We start from the raw sequence: 16,593 nt of genomic DNA, 5'->3' as shown, positions 1-16,593 counted from the left end.
TGCTCACTCTCGGAATGGAAAAGGCATTTAAATTCCTTTAAATGCCATCTCCGCACCTCTTCTGACCATGATGGCGGCTCCGCCACCCCCCAGAGAGCCCTGGATCCACAGTGTCTTGCACAAGTATGTTTCCGGGGGTGGGTGGGGGGATACTGACTGGCACTATCTCCCTGTTACTCAGAATAGCGAAGGGAACATGATTACTTCCTAGGATGTAGATGAGGGAGGGCAAAGGATCCTGGGTGAACTGTCCTGCCCTGACCTAGGATGCTCTTGCGAGAGATACACTGGCAAAGCAGCCCATGCGAACCAAACCAAACTCCAGCTGCATTGGTAGCTTGCTGACTGTAGGCTAGCTCTCTCATGAGAAGGCCAGGTTATGGGGAGGACCAAAACAGAGTGAACCCAAGGTCTCCCTTTGGACTACATGCTCACCAGTTGACTACTTGCTCAAAAGGGTGCTCCACTTGTGTAGACGGATCTTTAAACCCATTCAAAATTCCTGGGTTCAGTCCAGCATTGTGCCATATGCAGATCTGCCTGTGTGGGGATACACGGCATAGAGGAGCCCCAATTTCCAGCGACCCTGTGAGAGCAGGGTTGCTGTTTCAGCTTACAAGTAAGGGCACACATTTCCACATGGGCTGACGGGGGGCACACTTTGACAGCAATTTGGAGGCAGTTGCCAAGACAGGGAGAGCAGGTACCTGTCCTTGTGGCTTTCCTCCATAGGGCAACACTACTCGACATAGGGCTTTAAAGGCCTGGCACTGTCATGAGAGAGCAGTCTGTGAGAGAAAAGAAGAGAAGAGAAGGAGATGTTGAATTTGCATGGCAATTCTCTTTCCTTTCCTCTGATGGTCCTTCTCATGAGTTGTAAGGGACTAAGGGTGTGTCCCTATGGCTTGGCACTCGTTTGAGCCTGGGTCGGCGTGCTCCTTCGATCCTGCTGCCGTTTCTACCACACTCCAAATGGAGCACAGCTGACCCTGGTGACCAGCTCTGTTCCCTCCTGCTTGCCAGGTGTGGGGAGCAAGGGACAGAGTGGGAAGAGGGAATGCCATTTTGTGGCTGTGCTGCTTGCCAAGCTTGCAATGGGACCTGGCAACATACCTGTTGCTGGGTAACTCCATAGCTGGATAGGTGACAGGAGGAGCAGTGCTGGTGCACAGACAGGCAGCCAGTAAGAAGTGCCATAGGCATGGAGTGGGCGCAATCCCGGGTGTGTCTGTTCCACTGCCTCTGTTATTGCGGTTCCAAAATCAGCACAAAACCATAGTTATGGCGGTGCCTGGGTTCGGATGTAACCCTTTGGCTGCCAAACCAGAGGTCTTGGTGGTGAACCTTTATGTAAACCGAAGGTTCAGATTGGAGTTTGGCAAGGCAAACCACAGGTTGCTTTCAGGCCTCCAAATTTAAGGAGTGAAATATTTCATGCATTTGGACATACTGGAGTTCCAACCTCTGCCCCATTTAACTGTGGTTTGGCATTACATCTGAACCTGGCCAGAGAGAGGCTGCAATAGTGGGACCCTTGCAGGCAGCTGGAGAAATCCTGTTTGGAATGTAAGAAGTAAAGAACAGTTAGGGAAATGAGTTAGTTGTTGGTTAGGAGGGTTTTGAAAGGGTGAGTCTGGAGTCCTGGGGAAGCAAATAAGACTGAACAAGAAAGTCTTTTCTCCAAGAAAGGGAGAAGGGAAGGCTTTATCCAGAGGCAGAGGAGTTTCTTCAGTCTAAGAGACAAATCCATTTCTGTTCAGGGAAAGACCTGAGCTCTCTTCAGTCCCGTGGTGCTCCCGCTTACAGCTGTATAAGCAGGGAGGAAGTCCTGCCCAGGAGCTGTCACTCACCCACTCCTGCTGGACACTCATGGTTATGGAGCTGCTTGTGTGAAGGGAGAATTGTTGTAACCATGATGGCTGGTGCTGTGATGAGCAGCAACCTCGGGCAGTCCCCAGTTGCTGCTCACGGAAGCACTACGTTATGGCACTTCCTCCTTGACAGAAGCAGCTTTGTAACTGTGAGTGCCTGGCAGGAGGGGATGAGTGACAGCTCCTGGGGAGGGACTTCCTCCCCACTTATGCAGCTGTAAGTGTGAGTGCCGTGGGGCTGAGTGATGTCTGAAGAGGGCTCTGGGGAGGTCCTCAACTGGGAGGCAAGTCTGAAACAAAACCAAGTAAGTCACTCTAACCTTGAAAAGGAAAGAAGTCACAAAAGAATAGTCTAACCAGTAAAACATTACCAAACATCAACACTTTTTAAAATTTATACTTTGATGCCTGAATCATTATGCTTATAAGAACTTGTTCAGCATCATTTGAATAACTTAAGTAAAATAAAACCTGTTACTTCAATGATACAAAGGTGTTAGAGCAGGGGGGGGGCAGGATTCTAGAATCTAGCCCTCTTCAGACATTAAGAGCATGAGCAGCACTCAGGTTTACAGCAGGGAAAGTTGGGAGAAAGTCGCACCACCTGCTGTCACTCACCCCCTTCTGCCCACCAACATGCTTACAGCGTTGTTTGCCTGGAAAGGGAGGCACTGTGTGTCCACTGGTGATTCAGTGAGCTGCAACCTCGATCAATTGAGGTTGCAGTTCACTGAATTGCCAGTGAACACACTTACCATGCCTCCCCCTTCAGACAAATGGCACCATAAGTGTGTGTGCCCTGCGGGAGGAAGTGAGTGACAGTGGCAGGGCGGGACTTCCTCCCCTTTTCCCCTGATGTAAGTGTATTCACAGATCCATTAAGAAACTCAGTGACCTCCTAATGATTTAACATGGTCAACAGGAAGAGATGTTCCTCAAACATTCTGGAATTAATTGTTCTCATAGGTGATAAATAAGATAGATAAAGCATGTTGTAAGATGTCAGATAACTATCCTGAATCAGATAATTATCTGTATCTTGATTGGGAACATAAGATCTTGCTCTGTTATCACTTGTGGCAAATAGATCCCCTTTTCTTCTTATGAGAATATAGAAAGATGTGTATGAATGGTGGCTGTTTCCCAAGATTTTCTGTATTGGTGGCTATTTCTCAAGAAGGAAAGAAACCAGAATTCAGAATCTGGCATAAAAACAAAAGAACAACTGGAACTGATTTCTTACTTGGTGTCCAAATAAATTTGTCTGTTAGTTTTCGCTGGCTGTGACTTTTGTTGCTTCTCTCCTTTTTAGTATCCTTAATTATATGAATTAATTATATTAATTATATAATTATAATAATATAGCAATAGCACTTACATTTATATACCGCTCTATAGCCGGAGCTCTCTAAGCAGTTTACAATGATTTAGCATATTGCCCCCAACATTTCTGGGTACTCATTTTACCGACCTCGGAAGGATGGAAGGCTGAGTCAACCTTGAGCCCCTGGTCAGGATCGAACTTGTAACCTTCTGGTTACAGGGCGGCAGTTTTACCACTGCGCCACCAGGGGCTCCTATATATATATATAATAATGTTGTTATATATTATATTGTTATATATTATATTATAAATATTAATTAATTATATTATACCTACTTCAAGGCAGGATGCCTCTAAGTACCAGTTGCAGAGGAGAGCTGGTCTTGTGGTAGCAAGCATGACTTGTCCCCTTAGCTAAGCAGGGTCTGCCCTGGTTGCATTTGAAAGGGAGACTAAAAGTGTGAGCACTGTGAGATATTCTCCTCAGGGGATGGAGCCTCTCTGGGAAGAGCAGAAGATTTCAAGTTCCCTCTCTGGCTTCTCCAAGTTAGGGTTGAAAGATTCCTGCCTGCAACCTTGGAGAAGCCGCTGCCAGTCTGAGAAGACAATATTGAGCTAGATAGACCAATGTTCTGACTCAGAATGTGGCAGCTTCCTGTATTCCTATAACAGCAGGAGGGGGGACATGCCCTCAACTCCTGCCTGTAGGCTTCCAGCGGCATCTGGTGGTCCACTGTGTGAAACAGGATGCTGGACTAGATGGGCCTTGGCCCTGATCCAGCAGGGCTGTTCTTATGTATATGACCACTAGGCCCCTTTTCCCTCTTAGAGCTTCTCATCTTGCAAGCCAGTGCATGTTCTCTGCTTGCATTAGGAGGAACTGCAAGATCACAAACGCTTGGTGCACTCTCACCAGGGTAGTGCAATGAGTGCCTCAGTTAATGGAGCTGCTCATACTCTGTGCTGAGAGATATTTTGCTTCTTCACAGAAGAAACTGCACTGGAGGGGGGAATCACATTTGGCACTCAAAATGCCAACTCAATTCAAGATGTGTAACATTGTGAGATTTTCCCGTTCAAAGACAGCATCCAACATCCTGCCTAAGCCTGTGCCTGTATGCCAGGGAGAAGCGTCCTTGCTGTGGAGAGCTTCCTGAACTTCTCAGCCCTGATCAAGCAAGGGGGAAGTGAGTTTTGCCAGTCTCTTCTTCCTTCAGAAGTGCCATGCAGACACCTGAAAATATGTCCCTGAGGGTCACAGCCCTCAGGGATACACGTTTGGATGCCAGAGGGTCCTTCGGGGGAAAGAGAGTTCCACAGCAACAGAAACACACATGTCCCTGCTGCACAATAGGTGCTGCAGAGCTCAAGACACACATGCCTAGTCAGGATGCACTCCTTCTCAAGTGTTTGACATTCACAAGCCTTGAATGCTAGCATTCACAAGTCTAAATGCCACCGTAGCCCATGAGCAGAAGACTGGGGTGCACTGTGTGTGATGTACATGAACTCGGAAGCTCATGTCATGTTGAAGTGGACAGGCGTGATGGGGTGGAGTTAACTGCAGGTGCCTGGTCTTCCTGTAAAGTCCCAGACACAGCCAAAAGAATGTGGAGGACACATGGTGCATGGGACAGACATTATGCATCATCAATGGAATGGTCAGGGAGGCTTGGAAAAAGCCAGCCTGTTGAAGAATAATGTTGAAGAGCAACATTTCCATTCTTTTGGACTTGTATAGGCTCAGAGCTGACAAAACAAATATGACAGCTTTTACTACAGACCCAATTTGTATAGATATCCCAGTGAATAACACAGAAGTAAACACAGCAGAACTGAACCAAATTTTGGGGAGCTCTACTGCTCATATTGAAATTTGCTTGTTCAGAGAGAGAGACTTAGACTCTTTTGTTTGACAGCCATCCTGTGAGCTAGTTCAGGGAATGCACAGTATCTTAGAAAATCACTTCCTGGTGTTCATGAATGGGATAAAAAAAATGCATGCATAATTTTGAATGGGCAGTGGTAAGTACACTCAAAAGGGACCTGTTTAGTTTTCAAACATATTTAGTTTATTTCTTTACTTGCAACATGTATATACTGCCTTTCCGCCAGTGCCTTGGCAGTTTATGATTTAAAATAATGGCATCAATCTATCTGAGATGATATATAAGGAAAAGAGGCTGGGGAAGAAAAAGAAAAAGAAGCAAACTCAGGTGTAGTGGTTAGAGCACTGCACTAGAACTGGGGAGACCTAAGTTCAAATCCCTGTTCAGCCATTAAAAACTCTGGGTGAATCTGGGCCAGTTGCTTCTCTCTCAGCCTAACCTACTTCACAGGGTTGTTGTGAGGATAAACATAGCCTCTGGGCTCCATGGTGGAAGAGTGGAATATAAATGCAAATAAATAAATGTTATGACCAGGTGGAATGGCTTCTGAGGGAAATCATTCCGGGAGGGGAGAAGCCGAATACCAACTGGTCCCAGCTGAGTTGACAAAGTGGGCATTGTTCTCTCTCTCTCTCTCTCTCTCTCTCTCTCTCTCTGATGCCTTCAGATGGAATAGTTACTAATGGAGAGAACCCTCCACCACAATAATGATAATGAACTGAGATGAGAAATATTGTTTTGGCTCAGTCCTAAGACACAAGTATAACAACAATGGGATATACACATGGAAATGATCCCCCACCTCATCTGTGTTTTTCTGCTTCTGTCTATCCTCCATAGTGTCCACTTGTTCTCCCCGGCTGAGGGATGTGTAGGCCACATCTGCATGTTCCCTTATCCTGAGAAAGTAGCCTGACAGAAGTGATAAACAATGGTGATCCGATCCTAGCCCTTCACCTCATGCCTGGCGGGGGAAAGAAGATACATTTTTAAGCAACATGACTGATTTTCCTCTCTGCTTTAGACTAGACTATGAATACAAAAGTTCTCAAAGTAGTTTACATAGAAAAAATAGAGTTTAAAAAGAAACACAGGTGTACAGCCACTGGAGAGATGCTGTACTGTGGGTGGGTAGGGACACTTTAGAAGATTCAGAGGGGATATTTGGATGAACAGTCCTCATTACACGATAGCCACAATGATGGGCAATCTCTTGGCAGCACACCCCCTTCCTAATTGCACGGGAAAGGGACTGTGTTGTCCAAACTGGCTCTTCATTGGATCCTTGGAACTATGCATGTAATATAAAGCAGAGCGCTTGTCCTTTTAATTTCATGTGCATTGTCCAATTATATATGCTGAGCATGATAAATACATGAAGTGGAATACATGATTTGAGAACTACTCTTATTAACTTGTGGAGCCATTCGAAAGGGCAACGATTGCGCTAATTTGAGCTTTGTCCCTAGCCCTCTCCATGTGAATGGTGTCGCTGTGAGCCCAGCAATGAAGTTCACTGTGTCGTAGCAGACTGCGCTGTCCCCGAATGTGTCAACCCCATCTATGAACCAGAACAGTGTTGTCCAGTCTGCAAAAATGGTAAGCTTTCAATACATCATGGAGCAAAACATCATGTCACTTTCATACACCATGCAGAAGCTTAGTTTCCCTAGCAAAGATAAAGATTTGTAAAAGTGGCCTTGTATGGAATATGTGACTTAGTGGTATGATTCACAAGCTGATGATGCACGGCTCTTGCCATGGATCCCAGTTCCAATGAACACACATTGTGCTAGCAGTGGACAATCTTCCAGGCTCCAATGTTTCATAATCTCCTACTAAACGCCCTGCCAATTCCTCAGCACGAGATGTGTGGTGGAAGTGGATGTGGGGAAGCAGCAAGAGAGACAGTGTTAAGAGATTATTAATCTTTACCTCAGTGGGTAAAACAGCAAAGCATTGAGGAATGGGCACACACTCCAGTTACAGAGGATGGTTTAGTTGTTGCAGCTATTTAGAGAAAATACACATGGAGATCCTTATAGAACTAAATACTAAGTATTTCTTGGTTAAGTACACTTGGATAGGAAAGACCTGAAACTAATCTAAAGGACTACATAATGAATAGGTAAGGAGAGAGAGAGAGATGTTTCCATCTGCTCTCTAGGAGGAAGGGAGGGATTGTGACTCAGCACAGGAAGTGTGGAAGAGTCAGTCCTGGAGTCATAGAGTAGAGACAGGTAAGGAGACCCTCACTCACTACCTCTACTCCCAATGCCCTTAGTGGTCATTAGGATAGTAGGTGCAAAAAGGTCGATGCCCTGGAACTCCCATCTCCAACAGAAAGGGTAAACAGGCGGGGGGGGGGAAGGGTAAAGCAGTGAAGCAGCTGTATGGAACCTTCAAGGTATTTGGAATCTGGGGTGTGGCCATTGGAACATGACTGGATGCCATGACAGACAAGCATGTACTCGCACACAGCCTCCAAAAATGTGCCAAAAGTCCTGCCTGGCACATCACTCAGTGATGGTGGGTGGGTGCTTCTTTGATTGGGAGACTTGGGTGCCCGCGCCTCCAATCACGGAAGTGCCTGCCATGATGCTTACAGCATTTGGCTCTTCAAAGACAACTTTTCTTGCATACCTTGGAAGTCATGAGGTCTGGAAACTTATTTTTATTATTTTCTTATTATGTTCTATTTTAAATCGCAGGTGACTATTTTAAACCTAAAAAATATGTTTCCAGCCCTTATGCCCAGTTCAGAAGTAACCCTGCTCTCTCATCCACGTTTGGACAACAGGAGAGCTGCCTCTCTGCAGTCAGCAAGACTGCAGGGGGGGGGGCTGGCTGTGGGTCGGTCTTCTTGACAGAAGGACAGCCCACAGAGCCAATCGAGCCAGAGTGAGGGAGGAGCTTCTTCCCTCAACTCGGGCTCCATGGGCCCCTAACTGTGGTGCCAGTGTTCATATGTAATGCTGGCACCACAAAACCAGGGTTAAGGGCAGTGAAACTCCACTCTGACTGAAGGTTCAGAGTGGAGTTTGGCGAGGGAAAACACAGGTCCCTTTTCACCCTTAACTTCAGTTTTCTGAGTTTGGGCAACCAGCTTAGGAAACTGGAGATGAAGGGCAGTGTTCCCTCTAACAGAGATTCTCAGACGTTGTTGACTACAACTCCCAGAATCCCCAGCCAAAGGCCACTGCAGCTATGGATGCTGGGAGCTGTAGTGAACAGCATCAGGGTATCCCTCTTAGAGGGAACAGTGGTGAAGGGACCTCTGGTTTCCTATGTCGTCTGAACTCTGCCTTATACTAACGAATTAATAATGATACCACTTAGCATTTGTATAGCACTTTGGGGTACATAAAACATGTTGCCTGTGTTATCTTGATGCAGTAGTTACAACAACTAGGTAAGTGGTGTTTCCCCCATATTGCAGGTGAGATAGCTGGGGCTGAGACTGAGTAGTTTGCCCAAAACCACTTATTGAGTTCATGGCGAAAGCAAGATTCAAATTGGGAAAGACCACTATGATACCGCAGCTCTTATAGTCGTAACTGTAGTCTGAGATTAGTAGTGGGTGAAATTGCGGCAGAGGTGCTCTTGGGAACCCCTCCTGTAGTGCCCACAATTTTACCTTCCCATCATGGCCTGGACACAGCATTGTACTGGCTTTCTGGGGAGAAATGTTGCTGCCACAAACAATGGTGGCCCCACATCAAAGACTATCTGCCTCCAAATTTGCACTACCCTGGCCTTTCAAGATTTTCAAAAACATTTGCCCCGAATGTCCCATTCTCCCCCACCCCCCGCTGCCAGTTTTGCTTCTATACTCCAAGTTTGCCTGAAATGGTGATTTCAGCCTGGGACCGATTGGCCCAACTAAAAGCCCTTTCCCCACATGCCAGCTTCATAAACAGATTTTACTCATAACCAACTCCCGGTGGGTGGCATCCAGGCTAGTGCCCTCTCAGTATAAACTCATTCCGTGAAGGAAAGGAGCATTGCACTCCGGCCAGGGGCCCTTGCACAAATGGGAGGAGGCAAATGAAAGTTCAAGACTCCTTCTGTTCATGAGAGGCGTTTCTACTGATGGACTGCTAGTCTTGATGCTGCCCAATGAACTCCAAGGGATTTACTCCTAAATAAATGTTCATAGGATTGCAGCCTAAATCTCTCTTTTATTTCAGTGGATGAGATCAGGAGGAAAACTACTCAAAGGGGTCCCATTGAAATTAGAACAAGTTAGGTAATGCTTAACTTGTCCTTTTAATTTCACTCGGACTTCTTTGAGTAGGATTCCTCATCATATCAGCCATCACAAATTGCATATGAAGAAATACATGATTGGGATCTATTGCGGATTATTTAATACTATATTGGAAGGGTCTTTCCTCAGTTTGTGGCAGAATGTTAACTATGCCATAGTTCTAATGCTCCTATAATCTCTCCAGTCCTTTGAGTCAAACCAAAACACTCACTTACTCCCTTAACTGCTGATCCAAAGCAAAACTTCCTCTTCTACTGATTTTGTGTATCATTTTCTGCATCACAGCAAAGTTTATAGAGCCATGAGGAGCACTTTGGGCACCAGCCTCAACACATGTTCACATCAGGGCATGTTAAAAGATACCTGGAGTATTTCTAGATGATAAACCACATACTTTTGTGCTTTACAATTATATCAGACTTGCTTCATCCAGCAATGCTGTGTCTCTTTGTATGTGGTGGAATTTTACTGGGGTAGTCTTGAAGCCGGGAAGATAGGAGTGATATTTCTAAACAGTTCTGGTTTTGTTTTTAAAGAAACAGTTCTAAAAATCTAGTTATGAAGTATACAGCCAAAGAAGGAAGGAAGGAAGGGGCATTGACTGATTGATTAAATGCCTCCAAGTTGGTGTCGACTCTTAGCGACCACATAGATAAATTCTCTCCAGGATGATCTGTCTTCAACTTGTACTTTAAGGTCTCTCAGTGGTGCATTCACTGCTGTCGTAATCGAGTCCATCCACCTTGCTGCTGGTCGTCCTCTTCTTCTCTTTCCTTCAACTTTTCCCAGCATTATGGACTTCTGAAGGGGATTGGGTTTTCTCATAATGTGTCCGAAGTATGATAGTTTGAGCCTGTCCATTTGCATGTCTAGGCTTGTATAAATGCACTTGAGTGGTACCATTGCACTAAGGCATTGCTAAAATGTCAAATGTGTCCCTGTTGAGGTGAATGACCCATATCCTCTGTCAACCAGAACATGCATGTCACACTGGCACAACCCCTGTCCTAACAACACTTGCTATCAAAATCTTTAATCTTGCTGGAGGACGTCATTTTCCCCCAGGAATGATCTACTGCAATCTTTGGCTAGAAAAATACAATTTCCCTGCCACAGAAGTGCTGCCTGGATCACAGGGATGTGCAGAAGGCAAATAAGTTTCCATAAGACTTTCATTTGTGTTATGGAAACTCATTTGGCTTCCCTTGAAAAGTCTCAAAGGTTTCTTCCTGGGAGGAGCCCTGTCATTTGCTTTGAATTTCACTTTTTGTAACATTTTAGTGCCAGCCCTTCCTAGTAGAGAGACATCTGGATCCTACACAAGAAATGACTAAGCAGTGCACACAAACAGCACAATGAGATGTGCATAGGGAAAGGCCCTTAAGACGTACAGTGATTATTTCTAGAAGTAAGCTGAATTTTTTGGAGAGTTGGTCTCTACGTCACCATATGCATGTTTGGTGAGAGAGCACCTTTTGTAGAAAAGCTAACAAATTTCTCTGAATGCTGTTGAGTATTAATGCTCTGAATACTCAGCAGCATTTTTCATCCAAATCCTGATCACTAATCACAGCTATTACTATTACTATTACTATTATTAATAACTATTCCTACAAGTATTTCTCTTCTGCTTTTGAACAGAAGTTCTCAAAGTGATAAGCAGTAAGGCAGAGCTATGCAGAAGCTGGTTTTTTTTTCTTTTAGAATTCCCTGGAGCCTTTATAAAACTTGGCCCACAGGGCACAGCTGAGGTGTACAAGATTTATTTATATTTTTTTGCTTCTTTGTTCCATTTGTTTTCATGATTAAAAACAGCATTCGTGTAGTTATTCATTTCTTTAAATTGCATCATTCATTCATTCATTCGGTTTCTATACCACCCTTCCAAAAATGGCTCAGGGCAGTTTACACAGAGAAACAACAAATAAATAAGATGGCTCCCTGCCCCCTAAGGGCTCACAATCTAAAAAGAAACATAAGACAGACACCAGCAACAGTCACTGGCGGTTCCGTGCTAGGGGTGAATTGGGCTGGTTCCTCTCCCCCTGCTAAATAAAGAGAATCACCACATTAAAAGGTGCCTCTTTGCCCAGTTAGCAGGGGTCACACTAAAACATTAGTGCTGTTTTTATCCATTTGTTCATTGCATGATTCCCATGTATGTCCGTTCCCTATTGTTTTCAGTGGACGCCCCAGCTGCTCTTCTCCTGCCTGCAAGATCTGCAGTAACCTGCACTGGCAAAACTGTTGCTGAGAAGGAGCAGGAGAGTCCCCTGGGAGTGGGCCTCTGCTTCTGCTTTGCAAAGGGGATGCTTACTAAACAAATGATTCCTATTCGTGTTCATTTCCCATTGCTTTCACTGGAAGCCCCACTACATACAGCTCAGCGCACTGAGCATGCTGAGCAGTTCAAAGCATACTACTCAGCAAAGCTTAAGAGAGTTCTTGAGTCTGAAGAATAAAGGACTTGTATAACTCCTAAGCAAGCTCAGGATAACTTCCCAACTCAACTGAGCTAACGCTTTGGCCTTAACTCACTTGTATACGCCCTCCAAACCCTCCTACCTGCCCATGTCACTGTAGTTAAGAGTTGGAGGTGGGGCTAGGACAGGGCTTCTCACAGTCACATGGCCTAGGGAAGGGCTGATATGTTCCCACAGTAAAAACTGACAGATTACAAAATTACGGAATTGCAGCAGCACAAGTAAGCAAACCTCTCCCCCACCCCGCCACACACACACGGAAAGAGTTGGCTTGTTGGTTAGTAGGTCCCACCCACTCTCACATGATTGGGGGGTGCGGGGGAGGCCCGCCACTTCCATTGGAAATAAGGGGTAGTCTGAGCTTTAGCTCGTTTGCTTGAAGAGCTACCCTGATCTGGTTCTGCACTCCCAGAATGCCTTTGCTTCTAAGGGTCCTAGGCACTTCTGAGCTGTTCTCTCTGGGTGAACTATGGAAATGTGCAGTTCCCTCAAGCTTTAAATACCGCTTTGGGTTCTTTTGAAGACTTCCTTCTCATATCTGGTCCTTGGTTATAAAATAGATGACATTTCAGGGGGGCAGTCAAAAGCTAATCTCCAACTGGTGCTTTTCAACCATAAGCAAAAGTGCAGATAAAGCTTAAAAAACGGGCTCTTCTCTAAAAAAGGAAGCTCATGCATGCCTGCAACCTGCAGATTCTGTTCAGAATGCAGGAAGCTGCCTTCTACTGAGTCAGACCATTGGGCCATCTAGTTCAGTAACTACAACTAGTGGCAGTGGCACCCCAGAAATTCAGACCTAAATGTATACATAAGAACAGCGCTGCTGGATCAGGCCCAAGGCCCATCTAATCCAGCATCCTGTCTCACACAGTGGCCCACCAGGTGCCTCTGGGAAGCCCACAAGCAAGAGGTGAGGTCATGCCTTCTCTCCTGCTGTTGCTCCCCTGAAACTGGTATTCAGAGGCATTTGCCTCAGAGGCTGGAGGTGGCCTATAGACACCAGACTAGAAGACATCTATAGACCTGTTCTCCATGAATTTGTCTAAGCCCCTTTTGAAGCCATCCATACCAGTGACCATCACCACATCCCATGGCAGAGAATTCCATAGATTAATTATGCACTGTTTAAAAAAGTACTTTCTTTTATCGGTCCTAAATTCCCCAACTTTCAGTTTCATGGGATGGCCCCTGGTTCTAATGTTGTGTGTGAGAGAGAAATTTTTCTCTTTCCACTCTCCCTAGTCTTTTCCAAACTAAAGAGCCACAGATGCTGTAGCCTTGCCTTATAAGGAAGGTGCACCAGGCCCCTGATCATTTTGGCTACATTCTTCTGCACCTTTTCCAGTTCTACAATATACTTCTTAAGATACAGTTCTGGTGACCAGAACTGTATACAATACTCCAAATGTGGCTGCACCATAGATTTGTATATGGGCATTGTAATACTGTAGCCACCTAATCACACAGCAGGGAAGCAACCTACCTACAGAGCAAGAGATTCGAATTGTTGATTCAAATCCCTGCTAGTGTGTTTCCTAGAATATGGGAAACTCCTATATTGGGACTCTGCTTCTTACTTCCCTCCATTGTGAAAACTGTCCATTTATTCCTGCCCTCTGTTTCACATCCTTCAATCAGTTACCAATCCACACATGAACCTGTCCCCTTATTCCATGACTGCCAAGTTTACTCAATAGCCTTTGGTGAGGAACTTTGTCAAAAGCTTTTTGGAAGTCTGGGTATATTATGTCAGCCAGATCACCTTTATCCACATGCCTGTTGACACTCTCAAAGAACTCCAAAAGGTTAGTGAGGCAAGACTTGCCCTTGTGGAAGCCATGCTGGTTCTTCTTCAGTAAGGTTCAAAGTTAAGCTAATCAGCCTGTAATTTCCCAGATCCTTCCTGGATCCCTTTTTGAAAATCAGAGTTACTTTAACTGCTTCCCAGTCCTCTGGTACAGAACCTGACTGTATGGGCAAGTTACATATTTTTGCTAGTAGACCAGTATTTTCACATTTGAGTTCCTTCAGAACTCTTGGGTGGATGCCATCTGGCCCTGGTGATTTGATAATTTTTTAATTTCTCAAGACAGTTTCTCAAGAACATCCTCTCTGGTCACCTCAGATTGGCCCACTTCTTCAGCCTCCATGCATTAGAAGCTCAGTTCCGGAGAGGATATATGGTTTGTGTCCTCTACCGTGAAGACAGACGCAAAGAATTCATTCAGTTTCTCTGAAATCTCCTTATCCTCCTTAATAATCCCTTTCACACCCTCATCATCTAAGGGGCCAATTGCCTCCCTGGCAGGTTTTCTGCTGCTGACATATTTAAAGAAGTTTTTGTTATTCCCCTTGACACTTCTATCTATGTGCTCCTCAAACTCTCTATTTGCATCCCTTATTGTCTCCTTTCATTTCTTTTGCCAGAGTTTGTGTTCCTTTCTGTTCTCTTCACTTGGGTAGGACTTCCATTTTCTGAAGGAAGTCTATTTCCCTTTTATGGTTTCCTTATGGCTTCCTTTTTATAGCTTCCCTGACTCTACTTGTTAACCACGCTGGCGTCCTCCTGAACTTGGTGGTACCTTTCCTCCTTCTTGGTATACATTCCAACTGAATTTCTGTCATTGTGGTTTTAAATAAGTTCCATGCTTTCTGGAGTGATTTGACCCTCCTGACTTTCCATTTCAGCTTCCTTTTTACCCGTCCCCTCATTTTTTGAGAAGTTTCCTCTTCTGAAGTCCAAAAGCATGTTTGTATAAAATGAAGAGAAGCATGCCGCTTACCCCCTAGTGGTGTAGCCTTAGTCTTGGCTACACTGAATAGCAGCAATTCACCAGGGGTTCAAGCAGGCTTTCCTGAAGATGCCAGGAACTGAACTTGGCTGGGAGCTTCTCCTAATCAAGCATGCCGTTTGCCATTCCAGAGAACCTCTGTTATTTTTGCTTGATGTGCAAGATAGGAGTGAGGAGGAGTGATAAGAGGAGGAGTGATGGCATGCAAGGACCAAGCAGTAGAGTAGAATCGTCATGAACATGAATGGTTTAATGAAATAGATATTATTTACAGCGAGGCAAGTGCAGACTGTTTTCAGTGCTCTTGCTGCTGGTTGTTTTTTTAGCCCTGCCTCTACTCCAGGGAGCCACCTAATGGCAAAGCAGGAACATGACTTGATAATCAAGCCAGAGGTTGCTGGTTCAAATCCCCGCTGGTATGTTATTCAGACTATGGGAAACACCTATATTGGGCAGCAGAAATATAGGAAAGTGCTGAAAGGCATCATCTCACACTGCACGGGAGATGGCAATGGTAATTAAACCCCTCCTGTATTCTAACAAAGACAACCACAGGGCTCTGTGGGCACCAGGATTCGACACACACACTCGATGGCACACTCTTTACCTACTCCAAGCCTGGACTAAAAGTAACTACAGCACCATTCAAAACCCGGCCTGAATGGATTAACCAAAAATACCACAGGCTGTACTTGGATATTTATTACTGCTCACACATCCAGAGATGATGAGGACTGGCACCTATAATGCATTACAGGGCTGAGCTAACATGTGACTGTGGCTGAGCTTTATGTCATTATTTATGTATTCATTCATTCATTTAATTTCGATACCGCATGACATAGAAATCTCTAGGCAGTGCACAGATTAAAACATAATATAAAATATATAACATTTAAAATTCATAAAACATAAAAATCACAATAGCATTAAAATTTAAATTATAATTGTGTATTTTAGGGATATAGTATCCCACCAAAAGAAACATCCCTAAGAGCACAATGTGTGATCTAAATTCTCATAAGAAAGGATGCTCCTTTTTGTGGGTTTAGCAGGCAGCCATAGTTTTTGGTTTAAAAAGAGCCCTTCAGCATTTTCCTGTGCTTTCCCCCACTAACAGTTTGGTTTGCCTGCTTGCAAAACTGTTGTGGCTGTTAAGTGGCCAATAATTTCCTCTCAATACACTCAGATTGATTTTTATGCCTTTCTTAATTATAAATTGCCAAGAGCAGAAAGCTGTGCACACAGAAGTCAGGTTAATGCAGGAAGCTGTTGAGTCGAACATTCCTAACCCAAAGATGCATTAAAAGCCAGCATCTTTTCTCTTCCCATCATCTGTCAGGAGCTGATGCCCAATTGACACGGTCATGTTTACTCATGTGATAATTGCAAGCTTGATTGTATGAAATGGTTAGCCAGGGCTGCCTTTACTGTGAAGCAACTTAAGTGGAGTATCTCCCTAAAAAAGAGGTGGCATTTTGCTTTGGCGGGTGGGGAATACCTCATGCTTTCCACCATTTCTATGTAGATGCTTGTTTGCTTAGTCTTTGCTTAGTCTTCCTGCCCTTCCCATCAGGCATTGCCTGTTTGGCAAAGAGCAGACTGATCCTGGCAAGCAGTGGGGGTGGAGAAGGGATTTGTTGTGGCTACAAAGTGGGAGAGCTGGTCTGAAGGCCAGTTAGATGCTACTATGCCTCTTATGTACAGTGCCTCCCCATAGAGGCTCATGTCAACCTAGTGGGAACTTCTGGAAGGAAGGAAGCCGGAATTTGGAAGCATCCTAAGACAGCAGTTCAAGCATTGGTCGCCTCTCATATAATCAAACTGCCATTCAACAGGAGGTGATGAGAATGGGTAGCATTTGATAATGCGCACTTCCAAGAAACCCTGTGAATTAGCCCTAGGAAGGATGATGCCATCTGGTGCATCCAGTGAAACCAAATGGCCACGTTGTGCTGTGTCAG

General features: G+C 44.8%; 1 protein-coding gene across 7 annotated transcripts in view; it reads left to right on the top strand.

Moving 5' to 3' along the window:
* The window catches only part of VWC2L (von Willebrand factor C domain containing 2 like), a 197,617-nt gene that overhangs the window by 72,676 nt on the left and 108,348 nt on the right, over window positions 1–16,593 (top strand). For all 7 annotated transcript variants that reach the window (XM_053283366.1, XM_053283360.1, XM_053283362.1 and 4 more), the window contains exon 3: window positions 6,554–6,683. In XM_053283366.1, coding sequence (XP_053139341.1) covers window positions 6,554–6,683 — 130 coding nt within the window. The remainder of the gene's footprint in view (window positions 1–6,553; window positions 6,684–16,593) is intronic.

Source organism: Hemicordylus capensis, chromosome 1 (assembly GCF_027244095.1).
Source record: "Hemicordylus capensis ecotype Gifberg chromosome 1, rHemCap1.1.pri, whole genome shotgun sequence".
In the NCBI taxonomy this organism is placed as follows: Eukaryota; Metazoa; Chordata; class Lepidosauria; order Squamata; family Cordylidae; genus Hemicordylus; species Hemicordylus capensis.
The sequence above is the reverse complement of the archived record's forward strand: the minus strand, read 5'-3'. Positions and strand labels throughout refer to the sequence as shown.